A 25,676-nucleotide genomic window follows, 5' to 3' on the forward strand; every position below is an offset into this window, starting at 1 on the left:
CCATGCCTTTATCTCCTCCCGTCTAGATAACTGTAACACACTCTTCACATGTTTTAACAAAAAGCCCTTGACTGCCTTCAGTTGGTCCAGAACTCTGCAGCGAGGCTCCTAACTGGAGCCAACAGAAGAGCACACATCACTCCTATTCTGACGCCTCTGCACTGGTTGCCCGTTAACTCATTCGCTGCCAGCCGTTTCCTGATCGGTAAAGCCCTTAGCTGCCAGCGTTTCTCACCATTTTTACAGTTTTTTTTAAGAGTGACAGAACGTTGCGCGCTAGGATGATGTCGATGCCAAAACAACCAAAACAAAGCAGAGACACACCTCCTACATCAGGAAGAATCCGCGCGTTTCGAGCGATATCTAACTAACTAACTTCACATGGTTCAAGCTGACCAAACCAACTGTAACTATCTCAGCACGAGCTATTAGGTTAAACTCTGCATGAAAGAATTTTAATCTGATCAGAAAGGAAGTGAAAAACATCCTTTATGGTTACTTTAATCCAAGTTGTCCAACATTTTCCAAAGGAAATGGTAGAAAAGGTCATACGAAATGTCCCCAAAAGTTCCTCCTTGGCTTTTATTTCCCCCATCTTGCAGAAATAGTTTAGGAAACGCACGAAATCCCTCAAGTGTTACAGCATCCAATGTTTAGACAAACCTTAAAGCTCTCAGAATGATCCGTGTCACCGTGACCTGCAGCGTTGCGCTCTGGTCGGCGTCTGCGTCGGCTCAAAAAATCCCTTTCTACTCCGAGCCAAAAGACGTTTATCATAGTTAATGAATGAGTGTGTGTGTGTGTGCGCGCGCGTGTGTGTGTGTGTGTGTGTGTGTGTGTGTGTGTGTGTGTGTGTTTGATACTTACAAAGATGTGACACAAATCCATTTATTTTCACGGTTTTGCTGCATTTTAAAGAATGAGTCAAACCATGCAGACAAATGTCATTTTTCAGCCGTTTTCATAGAGAAACAAAGTCATCTGTGATGTTTTGGTGTCGGTGATGGTCAGCAGGAGAAAGGAGGGGATGGGAGGAGGTGTACGGGAGTATTAGGGATGAGGAGGAAGAGAACGGAGAGCAACAAGAGGAGCCAGATAAGGAGGAGGCATGAGGAAGAGGAAATGAAGGGGAGTTAAATACGAGGAGCGCTCAGGTCGTTTCCCAGGGTTTCGTCTAAACTCCTAAAATAGTAAATCGCCTCATCTATGGATCTAAATCATGCAGTTAAATCTTTAGATTTTAAAAGTCGCAGATTTGTGTTTATGAGTTTTTGCCTGTACATTACTTTACTTAAATACATGTTTAATTTGAAAGAAAACGGTAAAAATGACATAATAATAAATAAAAGGATGTGAAATGACTACAAATAATAAATCTACGTTGATATTTTTTACAGCAGACAACAATGAGGCCTCTAGAAAAGCACCACATGAACAAATAACATAAATCACAGGGAATCATAGCTTTCAAGTTAATCAGAAATAATCAAGCAAAAACAACGACATGATCTTTGAGATAAATCGGTATCAGTCGGTGCCAGAATCGGTGCATCTCCAGCCGTTAGTTTCATGAACGCTGAGTTTTTGTGTTTGCATCAGTATTCTTGTCTAAACGCATGAATTTCGTGTCGCTCGAACTGCTGAGGGGATTAAACGAACCCGTGTTCGACCTTAAAACGTCTCCAGAGCTGAAGCAGCATTATCAAAGCAGCACGCAGCTATAATTTACACCGTGTTTTTCTTCCAGTGGGAAAATGGAAGCAGACAAAGAGCACCTTATGATTCCTGCTCAGCAGCTCGGGATGCAAATTCCCGTCGTCCTCCTTTAGTGAGACGGACTGAACTATAACTCATCGACCAGACAAGAGCACTCTGTTTCTCCGCGTGTGTTATCACAGCGAGATATGAGAAGCAACAGAGGACAGCTGCGTCCAACAGAGCGGGTTTTGTTCTTCGCCTTGACTGGGACGTGTGACCGAACGTGTTTCTATACGTGATAAAAAGATGTGATGAACCCCTTAACATCCACTTTAAAAGGCCTGAAAGGTGCACACAGACTAAGTTAGCTGCTGTTGGGAGTTTGTGCAAAAAGGCAGAATATGCAGCATCTTTATCCTCAGCAGGTACTCTTACTAAAAACTGGTATTTTGGTACTGAAGTTGGGACAAACAGAACTCCACTCTTCTTTTGCCTCGCCTGGATTTCGTACCTTTTGTTGTTGCATTTGGGAGAGCTTGAGGTATGAAGAACATCCAGCCTGGTTTAGAGTAAATCCTTTTACAGGTTCAAGTCTGGCAACAATTGCACAGATGACCCTTTTGGACATGTTTTTGTGAGGTCAGGTCCAGGTGCTTCTTTAAGTGTCCACCTCGAGTCTCGAGGAACACTTCAGAGAACGTGCAAACATCCCAGCTGTAACTCCATCATCAAAGAAGGCTCTAATGAAAGGTGATCCTTGGACAAATAAGGCTGCTTATTCATTTAGAATTAGCATGGGATGCTGAGAAACCCGTTTTTATGGTTTGGTTTTTAGGTTTAGTTCTTAAGTTTTAGTTTTTATACATTTTCATGTTGTGTATAGTTTTAATGTCCATCCGTCCATTGTCTGAACCCGCTTTGTCCACGCAGGGTCGCGGGGGGCTATCTCCAGCGGTCAATGAACAATCAGGCGGGGTACACCCTGGACAGAGAGCCAGTCCATCGCAGGGCAACACAGAGACACACAGGACAAACACACACACACACACACACCTAGGGACAATTTAGACGGACCAATCAACCTAACAGTCATGTTTTTGGACTGTGGGAGGAAGCCGGAGTACCCGGAGAGAACCCACGCATGCACAGGGAGAACATGCTAACTCCACGCAGAAAGACCCCAGGCCGGGAAGCAAACCCAGGACCTTCTCGCAGCAAGGCAACAGCTCTAACCACTGCGCCACTGTGCAGCCTTAGTTTTAATGTCGTCGTCGTCTTCCTCCGCTTATCCGGGTCGCGGGGGCAGCATCCCAACTAGGGAGCTCCAGACCGTCCTCTCCCCGGCCACCTCCACCAGCTCCTCCGGCAGGATCCCAAGACGTTCCCGGACCAGATTGGAGATGTAACCTCTCCAACGTGTCCTGGGTCGGCCCGGGGGCCTCCTGCCGGCAGGACATGCCCAAAACACCTCCCCAGGGAGGCGTCCAGGAGGCATCCTGACCAGATGCCCAAACCACCTCAACTGGCTCCTTTCGATCCGGAGGAGCAGCGGTTCTACTCCGAGTCCCTCCCGAATGTCAGAGCTCCTCACCCCATCTCTAAGGCTGAGCCCGGCCACCCTACGGAGGAAACTCATTTCGGCCGCTTGTATCCGCGATCTCGTTCTTTCGGTCATTACCCAAAGCTCATGACCATAGGTGAGGATTGGGACGTAGATGGACCGGTAAATCGAGAGCCTGGCTTTCTGGCTCAGCTCCCTCTTCACCACGACAGATCGGCTCAGCGTCCGCATCACTGCAGACGCCGAACCAATCCGCCTGTTGATTTAAATACATTAGTTTTAATGTATTTTTTTAAATTTCAGCACTTTGGTCAGTTTTATACCATTGTAAGGTGCTATACAACGTAAGTTGGCTTGGTTTCAGGTCAAACGCTTGTACATTTTAGTCCCTGACCTGGTCATGTCGGCACATGATGCACTAAGTGGGGCTGAGCTGCATTTCAGAGATTTATGACTCTGAATTATGACCCTATCTCCTTTACATTTGTCTGGTGATACATCTGTCCATGTCGATGTCTTCATCAGGGGCGGATTAAGGACTGCAGAACACCCGGGGCTTAACACACGCACACACATGTGACACGCACTAGTCAGCATCATATATATTTGTCTTGTACCACATAATTTTTAATCTGAAGCTATATATTAAGCATATTCAGGGCAGAGTATTGTTCCTGTTAGTGTTTAGTGTGAGATGATAGTAAATATTCCCGTTCTTTCTCCAACAACTTTACCTGATAGTAAGCTAACTTTAGGCAAACCAGCAGCACAACAAATATTTTCTAATAAGACTCACAAACCTGAGTCAGCACCAGTCTCATCAAAGCTGGGGTTCTGTCGCCGTACTTTTTGTCTAAAAAACGTCCTTATGTCCATCTTCACTCATGCGTTTCAGGCAGAAACTGTTGAAGAAGCCGGCTGCTGAAGGGCTTCTTCTTCAGTGGTGGAGGCTCAGGCAGGCTGTATACAAACTACTGCCAGCTGCTCCCTCTCTGTTGGACTTTGGTACTGCATGTTACTTCCGCAATTTAGATCCGGGGCTTTTCATAAAACATCCGGGGCTTCAGCCCAAGTAGCCGGGCCTAATGCCGCTTGATTATGAGTTTTTATCATTGTACAGCCCTTAAACGTAGAACTTATTTACTGATCATTAGTTTGTGACTCCTAGAGGTCGTTGGATAAAGGGGTTAAGGGTCACAGCACCAAACAACAGTGTCAGCACGTCATTTTGTTGATAATAAATGACCTCTTAATTCTTGGACTTTTAGATCTAAGGACAGCTTTTGATAAGCGTGACTACGAGTGTTGGGTTAAATGTTCTTCATTAGTTTTAACGTTTAAAATGTGTTGTTCATCCGCTTTGCTGTGGGGTTCCTCAGGGTTCGACCCTTGGACTTGTTCTGTTTTCTCTGTATCTGTTCCTTTTTAGTTGCCTTTATTGTTATTTTTGACTCGGCCAAATCTTCTCCGATGAACTTGCGTTGACTTGTTTCTGATTTAAAACGGAATGTACCTTTAATTAGTAGCTTGTTTGGTAAGTTCTCTGTGTTTGTGTGTTGGCAGCCATGCAGCGGGCTACGACAGTGACCCCAGCACCCCGATGGTGTACAGCTGCAGCACACAGTACCGCATACACACTCATGGAGTCTTCAGGGGCATTCAGGTGGGACTGCAGCTGCACACGTGAACAACTTTATTTATCATCAACAGGTCATCATCCGGTCACCTCGGTCTGCACATGCTCACTTTGTTTTCTGCTCATGTTCAGTGTCACACGTGAGAACACCACAAACTCACACGCGCACACACACACGCACACACACACACACACACACACACACACACACACACACACACACACACACACACACACACACACACACACACACACACACACACAGAATAACGATACAATTTCCATAGGAGGATTCACATGTTAATAAATCATTAGATTTTAATTATTGTCTGTCAGCGGCTCCAAAAGACGAGGAGCAGGAGCCTCTCCAGACCTGCTTTTACTCCACGGCGGAGGTGGTTCCTCCAGAGGCTCATTCTTCATCCTGCTTCTTCTCTTTCTTTAAGTTCTGCTGCAGGACACAAGAGTAAACAGCGGCTCACTTATAGGTCTCTTAAAGCATAATTTAAGAGCTGCTTAAAGGTGATGTAACAGATGGAGCTGAGAGAAGTGATGTCCTGCTTTGTGTTTATTACAGAAACAGCTTCATGCTTTGAGGGGATGTTTAAGTAATGACTCCCCTTGAGCATGAAAACGCTGTAAAAAGTGAGGTCAAATGGAAAAATGATAAACAAATATATAACAAATAAAACTTTAGAGGATGACGACGCAGAAAGACAAACTTCACAAACTAAAATGGTTTTTCATTTGACTTTTGTTTGTGGGTAATTTTATGAAGCCAGCATTTTTTTTTTTACATGTCATGTTTACACACAGGGTTCTCCAGAAAAAGTGAAGCCAGAAACCACGGTTTGTCTCTGCTTTGGCTCACTGATGCTGCGTTTGTTAGCCTAAGGCTCATTCGAGGTTATTAGCCACTTTTAGCCACTGAGCCTTTGCAGACATGCATTCAAAAAATCTGGTGAGCAGGATCACACAGCATTCAGCGTGATGGCTTAATCAGCCAATCTGAAATTCAAGAATTTTATTTTTACAATTTTGACCCATGAATGCAACGCTGAAGAGCAGCAATCCTGTGTCTGTATTGGCTCAAAAATCAAGAATCGGTGCACCTCCCGGGCTTCTAGGTGTCCCAAAGATGGAGTGTAAGACAGTTGGTGGTCGTGATGTTGCTCATCTCGCACCGCTCCTCTGGAACGTGCTCGCTTTGGATGTTAGACAGGCCTGCTCTGTGGAGGCTTTTAAAGCTAGACCAAAGACCCTCCATCAGGGTAAGTTCCTGTGGTTCTTCTGAGTTAGTCATTCTTAGGAAACGTTTTTGTCTGGTTTGTTTTAAAATATTTTTATATAGCGCTCATGCTCTTTTTTATACAAAGCTATGCATTTTTAAAACTGCATTTATTCTATAACCGTTGATTTTCTTTGTGAAGAGCTTTGTTAGAAGGCTACAAATAAAGTTTATTAATATTACTGTAATTATTATCTCTTGTGCACTCACAATGTGTCACTCTGCTGTCGGCGGGCGCTCCGATTCACTAAATTGTTCTGCCAAAACCTTTTTGTGTATGACTATTATTAATTTAACATTTTGCTTTCCAGATGCATTGAAATCTTTAGGTTGATAAGGCCGGGAGGCACCGGTTGCTGATCATCTAAATCATTTAGTTTAATTTTAAATATATAATAATTAATGGTGTGTGTAACTCACAGTATAATGAATCATTTAAGGAAGTAAGTGTTATAATAATGTAAATATCTGTATTATCAAAACTTCTGTAACCTTAGTAATCTGTTTTTAGCTTAGTAGCGTTTGATGTGCCGTGATGAAACGTGCTGCACAAAGCAGAGTTAAACGTGTACATTTAAACTTCTCATGCCCTCTCATGCCTCCTAGCGTCGCTGCTAACAGTGCTAAGCACAGCAGCTCTTCACTTTCTCTGGTCTGTATGCTAAACATGGAGGAAATGAAGAGCAGATGGTTTTAAGCCAGAGGAGACGGCGGCGGCGCGGAGGGAAGGGTGGAGAAAGTGTTAAAAGAGTGAAGCGAAGATAAAGGAGGGTCGTGTGTGTGTGTGTGTGTGTGTGTGTGTGTGTGTGTGTGTGTGTGTGTGTGTGTGTGTGTGTGTGTGTGTGTGTGTGTGTAAGTCAGAAAAGAGGATGTTGAATTGTGTTATTCTCCTCCAGCGACGCCTGAAATGAGCAGAGCAGTGGGGGCGCTCCGAGAGGGGCGCTGCCTAAAAGGCGTGACTAACAGCTCCCTCTGGGGTGAAGTCAGTCTGGGGTCATTTTACTACTAATTCCCATCTCATGAATATATGACCATTTTATTGTAATGATCCCCACAGATCACATGCACGGAGGAGATTTAATTGTCTGTTTAAATTACATTTCACTGCTTCAGTTATTGATGTGTTTTTGTTCATTTTAGCTCGGGAGGTTTAGCTTTGAATGCAAACTGTGTGTGTGTGTGTGTGTGTGTGTGTGTGTGTGTGTGTGTGTGTGTGTGTGTGTGTGTGTGTGTGTGTGTGTGTGTGTGTGTTGTGTGTGTGTGTGTGTGTGTGTGTGTGTGTGCAGGACGTGCGACGGGTTCCCAGCATCACCCCGGCCATCGTTCGATCAGAGGGCAGTGAAAAGCGTCCGTTCATGTGCGTTTACCCAGGATGCAACAAGCGCTACTTCAAACTGTCTCACCTGCAGATGCACGGCCGCAAGCACACAGGTGAGAACGGCCAACCGTCTGGCCCGCCGTCCTGGCCTTCAAAGTCTTCAGCGGACAGAGAGAGGATTTCATTTATCTCTTCGTTTTCTTGACTGTGACTCGGGAGAGTTTTCTCCTCCATCCTGGGTGTTCTGATTCATTCAGGAGACTGGTTAGTAACCAATGGCAACAGCTGGATGTGATGATGTCACTCCCTCGCCGAGTTAAGTGAAAATAAAAAGATCATCCTACATCAGAACTGCTTTTGGTTAACAACTGGAAACATCTGGCTTAGAAGGCGTGTCCTATCCAAACCCATCCACGAGCAGTGGTGTGCTGAGCTGAGTTACCATGGTTACCTACTGTGCGTTGTTTCGTGTCTCCTAAACTATAAACTTTTCAGGATTTCTTTGACATTAACTGAACTCTGCTGTGTTATGTGTCTTAAGTCACTAACTATTTTAGGCACTTTTCATTTTTACATCATGAAACCATCGATGAAAGCTAAAGATTACTGGTGGAACTGATTTATGCAAAACTATGAAAAGGATGAGCATAAAAAGAAATCGGAGCGACTGACTGGATTGAACCGTCAGTTAGGTGGTTGACTGGTTGGTTGATTATAATACTAAATGGCTAATTGGTTGGTTGGTTGTAGGGGTGGGCAATATAAACGATATAAGGTAGAAACAATATAAAATTGGGTAATGATGGAGTTTTTGGCTATATCGCAATACCGCGATATCGTGATAACACATGACGTCACTAGGATGTGCACCCTGCTGACATTGGGGCAACAGAATGGCGGTGACTGCAAGCATGGAGCAGGCGGAGGAGGATGCCTATATGCCTCAAGTGGCATATATTTACCACATGAGGTTATTTAAAAGCACGTCATTTTGACATATATAAACAGAGGAAGAAATATATCATAATATATTTCATTACCACACATGCTTCAGATTATATCGCAGTATAGATTTTATGCCATATCGCCCAGCCCTAGTTGGTTGGTTGGTTGGTTGATTGATTGATTATAATACTAACTGGCTAATTGGTTGGTTGGTTGATTATAATACTAACTGGCTAATTGGTTGTTTGGTTGGTTGGTTGGTTGGTTGATTGATTATAATGCTAACTGGCTAATTGGTTGGTTGGTTGGTTGGTTGGTTGATTATAATACTGGCTAATTGGTTGGTTGGTTGATTGATTGATTATAATACTAACTGGCTAATTGGTTGGTTGGTTGGTTGATTATAATACTAACTGGCTAATTGGTTGATTGGTTGGTTGGTTGATTGATTATAATGCTAACTGGCTAATTGGTTGGTTGGTTGGTTGGTTGATTATAATACTGGCTAATTGGTTGGTTGGTTGATTGATTGATTATAATACTAACTGGCTAATTGGTTGGTTGGTTGATTATAATACTAACTGGCTAATTGGTTGGTTGGTTGGTTGATTATAATACTAACTGGCTAATTGGTTGGTTGATTATAATACTAACTGGCTAATTGGTTGGTTGGTTGGTTGATTATAATACTAACTGGCTAATTGGTTGGTTGGTTGGTTGTTTGGTCGATTATAATACTAACTGGCTAATTGGTTGGTTGGTTGATTATAATACTAACTGGCTAATTGGTTGGTTGGTTGATTGATTATAATACTAACTGGCTAATTGGTTGGTTGGTTGATTATAATACTAACTGGCTAATTGGTTGGTTGGTTGATTATAATACTAACTGGCTAATTGGTTGGTTGGTTGATTGATTATAATACTAACTGGCTAATTGGTTGGTTGGTTGATTATAATACTAACTGGCTAATTGGTTGGTTGGTTGGTTGATTATAATACTAACTGGCTAATTGGTTGGTTGATTATAATACTAACTGGCTAATTGGTTGGTTGGTTGGTTGATTATAATACTAACTGGCTAATTGGTTGGTTGGTTGGTTGGTTGGTTGGTTGTTTGGTCGATTATAATACTAACTGGCTAATTGGTTGGTTGGTTGATTATAATACTGGCTAATTGGTTGGTTGGTTGATTGATTGATTATAATACTAACTGGCTAATTGGTTGGTTGGTTGATTATAATACTAACTGGCTAATTGGTTGGTTGGTTGGTTGATTATAATACTAACTGGCTAATTGGTTGGTTGATTATAATACTAACTGGCTAATTGGTTGGTTGGTTGGTTGATTATAATACTAACTGGCTAATTGGTTGGTTGGTTGGTTGTTTGGTCGATTATAATACTAACTGGCTAATTGGTTGGTTGGTTGATTATAATACTAACTGGCTAATTGTTTGGTTGGTTGATTGATTATAATACTAACTGGCTAATTGGTTGGTTGGTTGATTATAATACTAACTGGCTAATTGGTTGGTTGGTTGATTATAATACTAACTGGCTAATTGGTTGGTTGGTTGATTGATTATAATACTAACTGGCTAATTGGTTGGTTGGTTGATTATAATACTAACTGGCTAATTGGTTGGTTGGTTGGTTGATTATAATACTAACTGGCTAATTGGTTGGTTGATTATAATACTAACTGGCTAATTGGTTGGTTGGTTGGTTGATTATAATACTAACTGGCTAATTGGTTGGTTGGTTGGTTGGTTGGTTGGTTGTTTGGTCGATTATAATACTAACTGGCTAATTGGTTGGTTGGTTGATTATAATACTAACTGGCTAATTGGTTGGTTGGTTGATTGATTATAATACTAACTGGCTAATTGGTTGGTTGGTTGATTATAATACTAACTGGCTAATTGGTTGGTTGGTTGATTGATTATAATACTAACTGGCTAATTGGTTGGTTGGTTGATTATAATACTAACTGGCTAATTGGTTGGTTGGTTGATTGATTATAATACTAACTGGCTAATTGGTTGGTTGGTTGATTATAATGCTAACTGGCTAATTGGTTGGTTGGTTGGTTGATTATAATACTAACTGGCTAATTGGTTGGTTGGTTGATTATAATGCTAACTGGCTAATTGGTTGGTTGGTTGATTATAATACTAACTGGCTAATTGGTTGGTTGGTTGATTGATTATAATACTAACTGGCTAATTGGTTGGTTGGTTGATTATAATACTAACTGGCTAATTGGTTGGTTGGTTGATTGATTATAATACTAACTGGCTAATTGGTTGGTTGGTTGATTATAATGCTAACTGGCTAATTGGTTGGTTGGTTGATTGATTGATTATAATACTAACTGGCTAATTGGTTGGTTGGTTGATTATAATGCTAACTGGCTAATTGGTTGGTTGGTTGGTTGATTATAATACTGGCTAATTGGTTGGTTGATTGATTGATTATAATACTAACTGGCTAATTGGTTGGTTGGTTGATTATAATACTAACTGGCTAATTGGTTGGTTGGTTGGTTGATTGATTATAATACTAACTGGCTAATTGGTTGGTTGGTTGATTATAATACTAACTGGCTAATTGGTTGGTTGGTTGATTATAATGCTAACTGGCTAATTGGTTGGTTGGTTGGTTGATTATAATACTGGCTAATTGGTTGGTTGGTTGATTATAATACTAACTGGCTAATTGGTTGGTTGGTTGATTATAATACTAACTGGCTAATTGGTAGGTTGGTTGGTTAATTATAATACTAACTGGCTAATTGGTTGGTTGATTATAATACTAACTGGCTAATTGGTTGGTTGGTTGGTTGATTATAATACTAACTGGCTAATTGGTTGGTTGGTTGAGTATAATACTAACTGGCTAATTGGTTGGTTGGTTGGTTGGTTGGTTGGTTGATTATAATACTAACTGGCTAATTGGTTGGTTGGTTGATTATAATACTAACTGGCTAATTGGTTGGTTGGTTGGTTGATTATAATACTAACTGGCTAATTGGTTGGTTGGTTGGTTGATTATAATACTAACTGGCTAATTGGTTGGTTGGTTAATTATCATTCTATCTGGCTAATTGGTTGATTGGTTAGTTAGTTGGTTAATTGTAATACTAACTGGCTAATTGGTTGGTTGCTTGATTGATTATAATACTAACTGGCTAATTGGTTGGTTGGTTGGTTGGTTCGTTGTTTGGTAGATTGATTATAATACTGACTTGCTAATTGGTTGGTTGGTTAATTATCATTCTATCTGCCTAATTGGTTGATTGGTTAGTTAGTTGGTTAATTGTAATACTAACTGGCTAATTGGTTGGTTGGTTGATTGATTATAATACTAACTGGCTAATTGGCGTGTTGGTTGTTTGGTTGGTTGGTTAGTTGGTTAATTATAATACCAACTGGCTAATTGGTTGGTTGGTTGGTTAGTTAGTTAATTATGATACTAACTTGCTCATTAGTTGGTTGGTCGGTTAATCAGTGTGCTGGTTTGTTGATTGAAGGATTTTCTTCCCACACACCTAGACCTGTTCCTGATTGTTGGAGATGTATTTAGAAGTTGTCGGTCCCTGGTTGCTGTTCCTCTGGGTGAATTCTGTCCGGTTATAAATAAAAGCTGATTTCTGTGACGTTGGTTTGAATAAAACACATTTTCAGTGTTTCGAGAGAGCTTTTTGTTTGTTTTTCTCGTGAAGCTTTGCGGTTGTGCTGTTTCCTACGTGAACTACCGGTGAAACTTCCCTCATGATTGAGGACTGAAAGAGAAGCAGGATCAAACATTTCATTTTCCTTTTTGTAGCAATGAAGTTGTGTTAATTAAAACTGACTGAATGTACTTTCATTCTGTTTGTCTCTGAAACCAACGCAACCCGCTGGTTTTACAAACGTCCTTCAGCCTGCGCTGGATGAGAGTCAAACAGCTGCCAAACATTCAGATGTGTGATCTGTGTTCTTAAGAGGCTTCTTTTGCCATCTTGCAGGGGAAAAGCCCTACCAGTGTGAGTTCACAGACTGCGGCCGCAGATTTTCTCGCTCCGACCAACTGAAGAGACACCAGAGGAGACACACAGGTTCGAACGGTCTTTTACTCGGGTCTTTATGTTTATTCTTTCTTTTATGTGAGAGCCTTTTGTTGCTGTTTCTGTTCTCTCCCGGGTTACTCTTTAGCTTCTCACCTTTCTGCATGACAGTTTCCTTTTGAATTGTTCAGTTTGCGTTTTTATTTTTGCTCTGAACTGAACTCTGGAAGTTGCTAAATGCTGGCCAAACTTTGGAATGGCTTCCCTGCAAGCCTCTGCTCTACTGTTATTTTTCTATCTCCTCTTGTTTGTGTGTGTGTGTGTGTGTGTGTGTGTGTGTGTGTGTGTGTGTGTGTGTGTGTGTGTGTGTGTGTGTGTGTGTGTGTGTGTGTGTGTGTGTGTGTGTGTGTGTGTGTGATTTGTTTTTTCTGTTTGTGTGAACTTGACCTGTTGGTGTGTGTTTGAATGTGTGTGTGTGTGCATGTTTACTGTACATGTGTTTAGGAGTTAGACCATTCGAATGCGAGACGTGTCAGAGAAAGTTCTCTCGGTCTGACCACCTTAAGACACACACACGGACTCATACAGGTAAAACAAGTGCGTAAACTTTTATTTTTTCATTTTTTCTCATCCATTTGATGTTTATAGACATGTTATAGCTGCTAAGTACAAGTTTTGCTGCAATAAATTATAGAAATATTTTACGATTAAGGTTCACAAATATTTCTTTCTCTTTCACGACTCTTTGATACTAACTCTCCCCTCCTTCTGTTGCTTCACCGTCCTCCTCTCTCAGGTGAGAAGCCGTTTAACTGTCGGTGGCCGAACTGTCAGAAGAAGTTTGCCCGAAGCGATGAGCTGGTGCGACACCACAACATGCACCAGAGGAACCTCACCAAGCTGCAGCTTTCCATCTGAGACCAGTTACACACATTTTATCTGTCTGTGCTTTAATGTTTGGTCAACAGACTCCAAAGAGTCCAGTTCAGTTCTGATATGAAAGCCGAATCACCCGAAGTTTCTGCAAACCGGTTTGACGTTTTACACCCTCTAGCGTGGAAAAGGCGTCTTTTAGCGTGGGCTCTGTGGGTTATCAGCCGCTCAGGGTGTGAATATGTGGAGGCTGGAATCAGAAACAAGAATAAAAGTTTCCTGTTTGAATCCTGAGAGAAAGATCCCAGCAGGAACATCTGGAGTACCGTAATATACATGTATACACACTAGTATTCCAAATCGAGTGCCCCATTCCCAAAAAACTACATCAAATTACATTAAATGTTCCAAAAATAGACAACTCTGTTTTCTTAATCCATAATGAAACCACTTGACAGTCATTTGAAAAGCTCAAAACGAACTTTTAATGTACATTAAATCGTGTGTGCACCAATTTAGTTGATTATTATCTCTGTGGTCATTCTGCTGTAGCTTATAAAGTAAAAAGAATATTTTTTTCCCCCAAGCACATCTCTATCATGATTCTGAAATATTTAGCAAATACTCTCAGTTCTGCACCTGGGTGACAAGTGTGCAAGATTTTAAACTTTACAGAAGTCACAATGACGCACCAGAGTCCGCTGCTGCAGCAGATGTAGGTGCAGTAGTAGAAAAACCATGTTTCATTTTCAAAATGGCCTCTTTGCTCATGTTTGCTCCTGTTTGGAACCAAATTCCTGCTTGGAAAAGATCCCGGTTTACTCTGAAAGTGGCTCCTTCACCGTCCTGCAAGCTAAAAGAAAATGTAAAACTTGCTCACATCTTGGGTTTGCAGAAACGTTGATTTCTAATCCCCTCTCTGAAAAATCTAAAAGTTCGTCTGAATCCAGAAACATTTCTAGAAGGCTGATTTTAATATTGCAGTTTGTAGAAAACAACAGACGTTGTTTTGTTTTTTACTGAGGAGAGATTTCAAGAAAAGACCAAAACCGACAATTAAAAAAAAACAAATTTTCACCTGACTGATGCTGAATCATCTGGTCAGGTGCCACAAGAGTTAATCACACCTTAAAGTCATTCTTATCATCTGAATGAAACATTTAGGAAGTGGAAATGCGCAGGAAACCGTTTCTGTTTGCCACCTGCAGCAAACATTCAGACAGCACTAACGTGTTTTACTTAGGATGATTCAATCCAGTTCTAATCCAAGTCTAAGCATCAAATTGGAGGTTTTTAGACAAAACTATAAATAATAATAATAATAATTATTATTATTATAAATTGTAAACTAATGTGATTTTATGAATTGTTCAAATAAAAACAGCGTGTGTTTATTTTTTCCAACAAACAGAAAAAAAAGCTCTGGGTCTAATAACCCTGAAGATAATCTCATTTATCTCTAAATAAACACGATTTTCTTTTAGGCGTGACCGACTGCAACAGCGGCTCAAAGTGATTAGACACAGCAGATTTTAGCTGGTAGCACTCCTTGCAGAAGGTTGCCGGTTCAAATCCAGGCAGCGGCCTTTCTGTGTAGAGTTGAGTAGTTCTTCGAGTGGCTTTTTCTCTGAGTGCTCTGGTTTTCCTCCACAAACAAAATACCACCTTAACTTAACCGGAGGCGAATGGTGTGAGGGTGTGGCTGCTGTTCTGTCTCTGTGTGTCCCTGCGTTGGACCGGAGACCCGTCCAGGGTGTCCCCTGCCTCTCACCTGATGACTGAAATAGGCACCAGGTCCTCGTGACCCCGCCGAGGAACCGTGGTCTGGAAACCCCCCCCCCCCCCCCCCCCCCCCCAAGACTGCAGGGGGTCCCCACTATTATTGTCTGAGATTGTGAGTTTACGAAGATTATATTTCTAAAATTGACATTTCTAAAATCCTAATAACACACCCGACAGTATAATCAAGACTCTGTGTGTCTGTTTAAAGTTTGTAATTAATCACATCAGATGTGTGTGTGTGTATGGGGGGGGGGGGCTCTTGGACACAAGCAGTTGGGAACCACTGGTTTAGACGATCGGTGACTGAGATTTTTACAGTTTTACGCAGAAGCTCGAGCTGATTGGCTAAGTCTAATTTAGCTTTTTGGGATCTTTTCTCGAGTTTCCTGGGCAGCAAAAAAAAAATCCATGAATTTGTCATTTTCAGGTCAACCTGTAAACTTTCACTCACGGAAAAAATTTTCAAAACAGCAAAAGTGACTCTAAATCACGCCGTTGCTGACATCAGCCAGCGTTGAGCTCCAACGTCATCACCTGTCCGCATCAGCACCTTTTCATCTGATGTAAATATTTTTAATGTGGAACTACTTTGGGGAAGGTTATTTATTATCTCAGCCGTTGCTTTCACTGGAATAATTTAAAAGGCAAAGAGATATGATTCTGTTTCTGTGATCTTTGCCTTTCTTTTACATTTTCAGCTATGCTTTTATTCTGAAAAATGGAGCTGGGGAGCTCCGTGTACAAAGCAAACCTGAAAAGCTTTTAGGGTTCTTAAAGAAGCTGTGTCTTTTAGTTTTTATTGGTCGTGAGTGTCTTTGTTGTGTGTAAATATTGCTGATCTGTTGTTTTTAAGCTTCAGCGTCTCTGCGGGGTCACGGCTCTGCAGCTGCGCTCAAGATGTAAATAATATCTCATCACCATGGAAACTCAACTCCCTCCATGGAGAAACATGGAATTTAATTGATATATTTGAGTCTTTTTTCTGTTTTCATATTTCTTTTTTAATTTTCTCCGATGTGTTTGAATATTTGAGCTACAAAACAACGACATCAGTGACACGTTTCGCACTTAAAGTGTGAGAAATGTTGGTTTTATTCTGTTTATGTGACTGTTTTACAGTAAAAAGCTCCTCTTTGCAGGCTTTTGTGTTCTGTGTTATTCTTGTGTTTTTGAAGACGGGTTGTTACTGAATCAAAGCTCACGAACAAAAATAATAAAAAGATTAATTTCACATTTTGGATGAAATCATCATCATCGAGGCTCCTGCGAAAGGTCGGGTGTCGTCCCGCACCAAAATAGCAACATTAAATTATTAATTTTATTCAAATTCAAAAATACTTTATTCATCCCAGAGGGAAATTGATTAATTAGGTAAATATAAAAATTAACAACAGAAATAAAAAAATATAATTGGCACTTATGTCCTGCAGTACTCAGATCTTCAGTGGAGCATAGGTGTGAGGAATGAACTAATGCTGTTAGAGAGACAGAGGTCCAGGAAGTGCACCGACATGTGGAGCAGATAAATTTGGCTTGAAAGAGTTGAACCCAGATTTATACATTTTTATTTTATAATTCAGACTTTACAAGTTTATGTTCTGTCTGTGCCTAAAACAGCAGCGTTTTAGTTTGAAAACACCCCTGAAACCGGCTCTCAGAGGCCGGGTGTAGATCTGACCCGCACAGTCCGCGTTCTTCTCTATCTCTCTCCACATTCCTTGCCTCCCCTCAGAGGGAATAAAAGATAAAAATTATCGTTATTTGGTGCAGTGTGTGCGTTTCACCATTAGGTCAAAGGTCACTGCTTTACCAAAGTTTTACTGTTTTTATATAATTGATTGTTTTCAGAGTCAAACACAGCTTGAGTTTAGGAGATTAATAAAATTTATGAATATTTTACGAAATTCCCAAAGAAAAAGCTGCAGACTGAAACATAGACCATCAGTGCAGAGATGGATAAAGTCAAAAGGGTGGTTTTTTTTATGTTGGTGAACTTTTGTTGTAAGTTTAGCTAAAGAGTCGGTTTAAATCAGACGACGTGTCCAACGGCCTCGGTGGAAACCCCCCGAAACTCCCCAGGGCTTATGGTGCCATATCTCAGCTGTCGAACGAAGCCCACATCTCCCATCCCTCTGTGTGTGTGTGTGTGTGTGTGTGTGTGCGCGCGTGTTTTAGTGTTTAATCTGCTCCATCCTCATGTCGACCAGACCCTTTGAAGCCTGAAATCTGCTCAGTGTAACTGCAGTTTTTGTGGCTTTGCACTAATGTTTCATACGGAAACACACGTTAGAGCTTTTAAAGAATTAAAGCGACCTGGAACACAATATATTTTTTAATAGCTGACATTAATTTTTTTATTGTTATTTTCTGCCTTTAAAACTACAAAAATTTTAAATTCAGCATTTTTCACATTCTTAGTTGGTTCGATTTTATGATTTGTTTTGATGAGTTACTTATAAAGAGGTTGAAACGTCCTGTTGCAGAGTGTCTCGCGTGTCTCAAACAAACAAAATAATGAGCAAACATAATAAAATCATAGTAAAACTTCGATTTACATTTTTATAATCGGATGTTTAAACTAAATAAGAATCCACACACTTCAATCTGCGATGTCAGAGACCTTCATCAGGAAGGTTTCTGACCGAAAGCTTGACCAATAAACTCCTACATCGCAGACTGAAGTGTGCGGAGTCTTATTTTGTTTATTCCACTTTTTGATCCAGCACCAAGCAGTGACTCCTTCTACTCTATAATCGGATGTTTAACATTTTACACCCCAGTTCCAGGCTTTCTGTGACTCTGCACACACACACACACACACACCACCACCACCACCACCAGGACCTCATCTAAATGGACTGCAGCTGTGAATAATGTAAAAAACATTTTAAGGATTGAAGAGAATCACTGAATCTAAAATACCAGATCTAGACTGAAGTGATGTAAAATGTACTCTTTTTTAAAATTATTTTTCAGGGTTTTTAAATTTAAAAATGATGTATTTATCTGATTTATAGCTCAAAAAGCCTGCTGGCTTTTCTGTAAACTCCACAAACTGAAGACCAACAAGAAATCTCAAGGGTCGAAGCTCCTAAAAGGTCAAAAGTTCAAACGTAAACCGATCCTTCAACCTTTGGGACGACGCTGCACCGATAACCTTCACTCGTGACCAGCTGATCGCTTCAAACTTCACGGAGCAGAACAGCTGATAAAGCCCCATTCCGACCTGGGCTCCATCCGGGACGGGAATGTGGTCTGACGGGTTTGTGCTCAACTCCATCCAACGACCCGTTCAGGAACGTGCTGCAGCAGAGCGATTAAAAACCGGTACTTTTCTCTGGTCCGTTTGGACTTTTTCAGAGCAAAGGCTGTTCGTTTGGTTCCTCACCGACCTCATCATCAGTTTAACAAGCTGCTCCCTGTTCAGAGGAACGTTAGAAAGTAGGAGAGAATAACAAAGTCCGTTTGGAGCAGGGGTGTGTCGAACCCTGGTCCTCAGGGGGACTCTATCCTGCAGTCGTTTCCTTGCTCAACACGCCGTCTTTCTTCTTCTCTGGGTTTTAACGGCAGCCTGCATAGCTGACTGCTGCCATCTGCCGCTGTTCTGACACAGCACCATGCATACATGCAGCTTATGCGCATGCATCTAAACGCCACACGAGGAGCCGTCAGTTCAGCGCACAGACGACAAAGAACAAGGAAAACGTTTGGCAATTTTTTTCTCCATTAAATTTGACCATCCACAGAAATGAACGGATGAATGTGCATCACAAATCTTTATTTTAGCACCTTCTAATTCTAAAACGTTTAGAAAATAAAGCTTTACAGTTTATTAAATTAACTTGTCACGGTGTCGTGCGGTTGTTCAGAACAAGTGTATGATGATCTGACGAGTAAACTGGCTCATTAAAGTGGCGTACATCTTTAAAATGTATGATGTTCTGACAGCGTATGTCATGACTGTGGGGAGTTTCCTGACCCAAGACATGCAGAATCACACTAGGAGACGTAGGTAAGAAGAAAAATAAATGTTTTATTCGTTCTTTGATGATCTTAAAGAAACTAAAGGTGCACCGCCAGACGTGGCGATGATGCTGAGCACAGCTCTGGGGCGTGTTTGTGGAGCTGAAATCCAATAGCTTGGGAGGGTAGACAGGACTGGGGGTGAGCAACATCTGTGGTGATCCGAAATCCAAGGGAGGTGAGCGGTGGGAGAGCGGGTCGGTCCAGGTGTGGAGGGAGATCAGGTTCGGAGGCGAAATCCAGGTTATTGCAGAAGTGGTCAGAGGTGAGAGTTCCCGGTGGGACAAGGCGGAGTACCTTCAAAAACTACGTAGCGTTATGAATATTATAATTGTCTGCCCTTAACAGCTGCCCCTTCACACAGTAACATCGCCAAGGTCGGACGCTTGTTTCAGTATGTTTACATTCCAGGAGAAGAGAAAGAAGAAGAGAAGAAGAACGCTTTCCATTAATTAATCAAAGTTCTTTATTTGTGATAAAGCTAATCAGAGCATATGTTGATCATTAATAATCAGGTGAATGATCTGTGAATTAAAGATGTCATGAGTTATGTGTTTAAATGAATAAACAGGACTGCACCAGACACACTGATATACATTACCATGGAAACGCATGACACATTGTTTTCAACCAATCAGAACTTTCGTCTGTCGTAGAGAGAATCTGGGTTGTTTACTTAAAGTGTCCAATCCGGTTTACTAAAATGTATAAACAACTGGGAGATATAAAACAAGGCAACGCCATTTTATACTCAGTTCCATTTTAACCTCAGCTCTGTCCGATCCGAGCTCCAAAGGAGTTACATCATACTCTCAACATTGTTTTCAACCAGCTCTCAATCCATTACCGCCAAAAGAGAAGTACAGGCTGGCCAGATGTACTTTCCTATTTTAAGCTGAGAACTGTCAAGCTGGAGATTTCCGTCGTTTGAACCAACCAGATGGCATTCCTTCAAAATAAGAGTGAACTTGCTGACGCCTGCCGACTGCTACCGGAGTCGACCCACAGACGGGCTTTGTAGTGCTGCGACCGCTGTTCCACCAGCTCCAGTACATCCGAGGGTCCGAGGACCTGGCATTTCCTGATCTACACGGGAGGCTCCACAGGGTACGTGGTCACGGCACAAAATGGCGGCTCATGTCATCAGCTTCTGAAGCCTCGTGGTAGCCTAGTCATAACAACCAGATTCGCTACGCCAGCCTAGAGATTCTGAACAAAACACACACCCACACACCAACACTATAACATTCAAATCCATATGCATTCATCATTGAGATAGTCCTGGTATATTGTAAGAATTTATAATTATAGAAATTAAAGATTCTTAAACGATCCCAACTCTCTCCTTTCTTGTCTCTCAGTCAATACAGAGTGTTAAGTAAACTCCCTGATGATAAAAACAACCACTTCGGATTATAATATTTAGATCTAATTACAGTGTATAAAAATACGACTACAGATCACTACAACTATGACTGATTAGGCACAAAAACAAGGACTAAATCTTTAGTTAACTCTATAATGGCACAGCTACCCAAAGTGAGTAATCTTCCGGCGAGGTGAAGTGATCTCCAGCTCCTTATAAAGGCTGGCTGGTGATGGGGAAAAGCACAGCAGCTGGCTGCTCTCCGGAACCGCCCACCTGCAACGACTTGAGGCGGATTAACAGAATGTGCAGACTCACCCCAGATCCTGACAGCGTATGCCTGTCTAATTTGCCTATGCTAATCTAACGATGTATGGTGATTGGACGGCACGAGAGTCACACTGCTCAGCACACCTGGCTCAATAACTGAATGTCCTGTTCAGCTCTACAGAAGCCTCATGTCTACTAACTGAATAAACAGATAGGATCATCTGCCATAATCCAGTCTCTGCTGCGCCACGGCCAAAGAACCATGAAGTAAAAGTAGGCAAGAGAAGGCCGGAGCACAAAGCGAAAAAACATTTACGTCACTTTGAGTGCTTCGGCCCTCTTCTGCCTATTTTATCTTCTGACTGAACTCAGGTGTCAAAGCAGAGAAAACTTAAACACGTGCAGGATGGTGGCCCGTGAGGACCAAGTTTGGACACCACAGTGAATCCCTACAGAATGCGGCAGCAGATTTATCTGAAGGCCCCATATAAAATCCTCACGTTGTGATACTGTTCATTTAAAATTGTACTACTTATCTTTTCTGAACGGGAAGGTTCAGTGTTTGAGAAAAGCTGTTGATTTGGTGATTCTGCCTCTACCTAGTGGCTGGTTGTTATCTTTGCAGCCGAAGCAGAAGTCTTTGCAATCCAAACCGCCGCTTTTTATGCCTCAATCCACCTTTAGCATCAAACTTTATTTAGAGATGCGATTGTTACAGGAACATTTGGAAAAGGACAGTTTATTAGAAAGAGTTTTCAGTGACACTAAAAAATTATCTTGTTTTACATAACAGTAGATTACTGCCATGTGTATTAATACATGCACCTTTGTCATTATTTTTCTTCAAATAGTGTTTGTGCTGCTGTAACAAGTGAATTTCTCCACTGTGGGAACAATATAATCTATTCCAGGGGTGGGCAATCCCAGTCCTCGAGGGCCGCTGTCCAGCAGGTTTTACTTGTTTCTCTGCTTAAACACACCTGGTTTGAATCTACTAGTGATTAACAGGCTGCTGCAGAGCCTGATGAGCTGCTGAACAGGTGATTCATCCAGGAATCAGGTGTGTTGGGGCAGGTAAACAACTAAAACCTGCTGCATAGCGGCCCTCGAGGACCAGGATTGCCCACCCCTGATCTATTCTATTCTACTCTATTCTATTCTATTCTTCTTATAAAGATCAGGATTCTGACTTTTCTGAGCTGAAAGTAACTTCTCTTTAACTTATCTTCTAAACGTATCTACTATAAGAGATTTGTTGTAATTTTCTAATAAAACACATTTTTCCTTTAACTAGGTTTCAAAATTAAGAAGAAAAAAGTTTGTAAAATGAAAGTTTTTCTATTGGAAAATGGTGTAAAAACACAAATGTCTTGCTTATTTTATTTTATTTTATTTTATTTTATTTTATTTTATTTTATTTTAGCCAAAGTCACTAAAGGCCTTTGTGGAGGCCCCGGTGGGCCACTTGTGGCTTCAGAGCCGTAAATTGGAGACCCTGCATCACTTTTTACTCTAGTTTCAGTTTCCATTTCTTCAGCAGGACAGTTTCGTTTCTCGGCTCCGTCAGCTGTGAGTTTAGGTTTCGTTTCTGACTGACAGCAGACCAGAACAACGCAGATCAGCTGGCGGACCGGAAGCGCCTCACATGCAGCATGTTTTCGTGGGGAGAGGACTGCGGACGCGGCTGCTGGCTGAAAGGCGACTCAAACCCGGCCAGCTGCACCGCGGAGGACGGAGTTCATCACGTCAACATCAGCTACCAGATCACGGATCTGTCCGCAGGGCGCAACCTGCTCGCGTTCGCCAAGAAGAATGGAAACGCGTTTATTATGCGCACGGATGAGCGCAAATGTGGAAGAGTCCGAGGGAAACAGAGTGAGTATCTGCGCAAACTCCTGCAGAATAATAATCCAAATAAATAAAAGTTAATGCAGTTTCAGTTGAACTGAAACAAAAATGAGATTAAGCTAAATCATACAGATTTATTAGATTTATTAGAGTGAGAGTGTCTCTAATGAGTTTTAAAGTCGACCATTACATTTTCCAGGAAGACAGCTAGGCAGACAGACAGGCTATGGATATTTTTAAATGTTGGTAATTAATCATTTATGGTCCTTTATGTCCCAACTGACTGGTTGCTTGTGTCCCTGTGATGAACTGGAGACTTCAGGGGTAGACTATTGGTGGTGGGCCGATATTTACCGTTTTTATACATCGGTATCAGTGGCGTGTCCAGATCTTTTAAAATGGGGTGGCCCAGGTGAGGCACAAATTTGTGCATGGGTGGCGCCAATGGATATGCTTTTTTTGTTTTTAACCCCAAGCCTTTTGTGGACAATGAAAAGCCAATTTAAAGATAAATTAGTGTGTTGGCACCTGGGGTGGCCAATCAGATTCCAAGGGTGGCATGTGCTACCCCAGGCCACTCCCTGGACACGCCCCTGATCGGTATGGCCGATATTTGTCGTTAGTAAAGCCGATTTAAAGTCGGGCACATCCTTGGGCAACCCTGTGTTGTTGCATTCAACAATGACACCAGCATAATTAATACTTTAAAGTTGTGTAGTAGGTGTCTGTCTTTAACGCTGAGCAGTGCACAACGTTAAGGTCGGTTAAATCTAGAGTTTGAAAACTGATTCTGATTCAGAAATATTGTTTCTGATGCATCAGCCGATGTTTCCTGTCTGTATATTCTATCCATGTGTTGTTGGTCTGATCTTGGAAAAGGCTGTACTAAAACTTCATCTGGTTGTACTGGGATGCTGGTGCGATGACAATAAACTTCTTATATATTCTATTGTGGCGGCCCTGCCACTGATAGGCCGGCAAGGCCGCATTGCCCTCTGGGGGGAGGGTAAATTGGGTTTGTTTATTCCGCTTGTGGTGTTCTGAGGGTTATATTGTTCGGGGTTATGTTAGTGTTGTTTGTTTCAGTTCGGTGTTCACGCTGTGTAGTTCTTCTCCGGTGCCTGTTGGCACCGTGAGTTAAATGCATGTGTGGGGGGATGAAAAGGGGAGCCAGCCGGCTATTAAAAGTGTTCTATGTCTGCTACCTGTCGACTCTTCTTTGCTGCTACACACACATCCCGCTAGAGGGCGGCGCAGACCGCTACACTATGTTATTAGTGACATTGTAGCATGAAAATAAGTAAACTTCCAGGTATTCAATTCAAGTTTATTTATAAAGCGCCAAATCACGACAAGAGTCGTCTCAAGGCACTTCACATAATAAACATTCCAATTCACAGTTCATTAAGCCAATCAGAAAAAATGTTTCCTGTACAAGGAACCCAGCAAATTGCATCAAGTCACTGACTAGTGTCAGTGACTATACAGCAATCCTCATACTAAGCAAGCATGCAGCGACAGTGGAGAGGAAAACTCCCTTTTAACAGGAAGAAACATCCAGAGAATCCTGGCTCAGTATAAGCAGCCATCCTCCACGACTCACTGGGGATGGAGAAGACAGAACACACACACACACACACACACACACACACACACACACACACACACACACACACACACACACACACACACACACACACACACACACACACACACACACACAATAATGTGTCTACAGTTCTATTGTGATGTCTTAGTGAATATTCTATTTGGTGAAAGATAAACTTTATTGTATTTATCCTAGTGAATCTATAATTAAACGGGTAAACTAGCAGTAACACGTCCAACGTCAAGGAAAGCAAAAAGTTATTATCAGGAGAGGGAGAATGTTTAAGTGGTTAGCAGCAGTGTGCTAGAAGATGGCCCCCTCCATGAGGCCACCACAGCTCAGGAGAACATCGTTGTAGCTTCTTCTGGGGAGAAAAACACTTAGAGAGAAAATAAAGTTAACAGCTGAAATAGCAGGAAATAATACAGTTAAAGAGCAGATTGTAGAAGAAAGCAGTCGATTGTGGAAAGTGGTCAGTGTATCCTCCAGCAGTCTAAGCCTATAGCAGCATAACTACAGAGATAACTCTGGATAATCTATCCTATTTAGATGGAGGCATGTTGGAGGCAGGGCAAGGGAGAGTCATTATGAAAATCAGCCCAGAAATTCTGCAGTACACATCAGCTGTCTCCTAGATTTTGGCATCAGCAACAGAAAAGCCAATATTAGTCGACCTCTACTGGAGACCTGCTCAGGGCGTCCCTCGCCTCTCGCCCAACCAGCTCCCGAGAGCTCTCTGAGGGATAGGCAGTTCAGAAAATGAGTTAATTATTTAAAAAGAAAAACAAGACCAACTTTATTCAACATGTAAATAACTCAGCATCAACGTTCAGTAGTGATTTTATGTTTATGTTTATTTATTTAACAGACGCTTTTATCCAAAGCGACTTACAATTTATAACCTATAGGGCGTGTTGTGATCTGTGGGGGAAACCAGAGTACCCAGAGGAAACCCACGCATGCATGGGGAGAACACGCAACTCCACGCACAAAGGCCGCAGCCGAGTTTCGAACCTGCAACCTTCGTGCTGCGAGGCAACAGTGCTAACCACTGCGCCACCATGCAGCCCGATTTTATCCTGGTCACATAAGAAAATATGTATTTCGTCATATATGCTGATTTTTTTCTAAACTAGAGCATAAATCCTCTTCAGCTCGAATGATAGAATATTACAAAATATGTCTGTTGTGTTTCCGTAGAGTTCGTGAAGTGTAAGGAGAGGATCGAGGCTGTGAGTTGTGGCGATGATGTCGTAATGTTCCTGTCTGAACAAGGTTCAGTTTTCCACGTGGACACGACTCGACTCCCTTACACACCCCGGTGAGGAGAAACAAACTTCTTTACTGTTTAAATGATATTAAAGTTAAGTTTTAGTTGGACCTACAGTTAGAGAAATTTGTATTTTAG

At 41.7% G+C, this 25,676-nt stretch overlaps 2 protein-coding genes across 8 annotated transcripts in view; both read left to right on the forward strand.

Moving 5' to 3' along the window:
- The window catches only part of wt1a (WT1 transcription factor a), a 40,722-nt gene extending 24,432 nt beyond the window's left edge, over positions 1-16,290 (forward strand). For 2 of the 7 annotated variants that reach the window (XM_015965251.3, XM_015965253.3), the window contains 5 exons: positions 4,823-4,922; positions 7,470-7,614; positions 12,459-12,548; positions 13,002-13,094; positions 13,294-16,290. In XM_015965251.3, the coding sequence (XP_015820737.3) occupies positions 4,823-4,922; positions 7,470-7,614; positions 12,459-12,548; positions 13,002-13,094; positions 13,294-13,415 (550 nt within the window). In that variant the 3' untranslated portion in view covers positions 13,416-16,290. 7 annotated transcript variants of the gene reach the window in all.
- A 6,088-nt stretch (positions 16,291-22,378) lies between these two features.
- Positions 22,379-25,676, forward strand: part of LOC107389225 (E3 ubiquitin-protein ligase HERC2) — a 38,028-nt gene continuing 34,730 nt past the window's right edge. Inside the window, exons 1-2 of the mRNA XM_070550756.1 lie at positions 22,379-22,686; positions 25,469-25,589. Coding sequence (XP_070406857.1) covers positions 22,464-22,686; positions 25,469-25,589 — 344 coding nt within the window. The 5' untranslated portion in view covers positions 22,379-22,463. The remainder of the gene's footprint in view (positions 22,687-25,468; positions 25,590-25,676) is intronic.

The sequence above is a fragment of the Nothobranchius furzeri genome, chromosome 4 (genome assembly GCF_043380555.1).
Source record: "Nothobranchius furzeri strain GRZ-AD chromosome 4, NfurGRZ-RIMD1, whole genome shotgun sequence".
Lineage (NCBI taxonomy): Eukaryota > Metazoa > Chordata > Actinopteri > Cyprinodontiformes > Nothobranchiidae > Nothobranchius > Nothobranchius furzeri.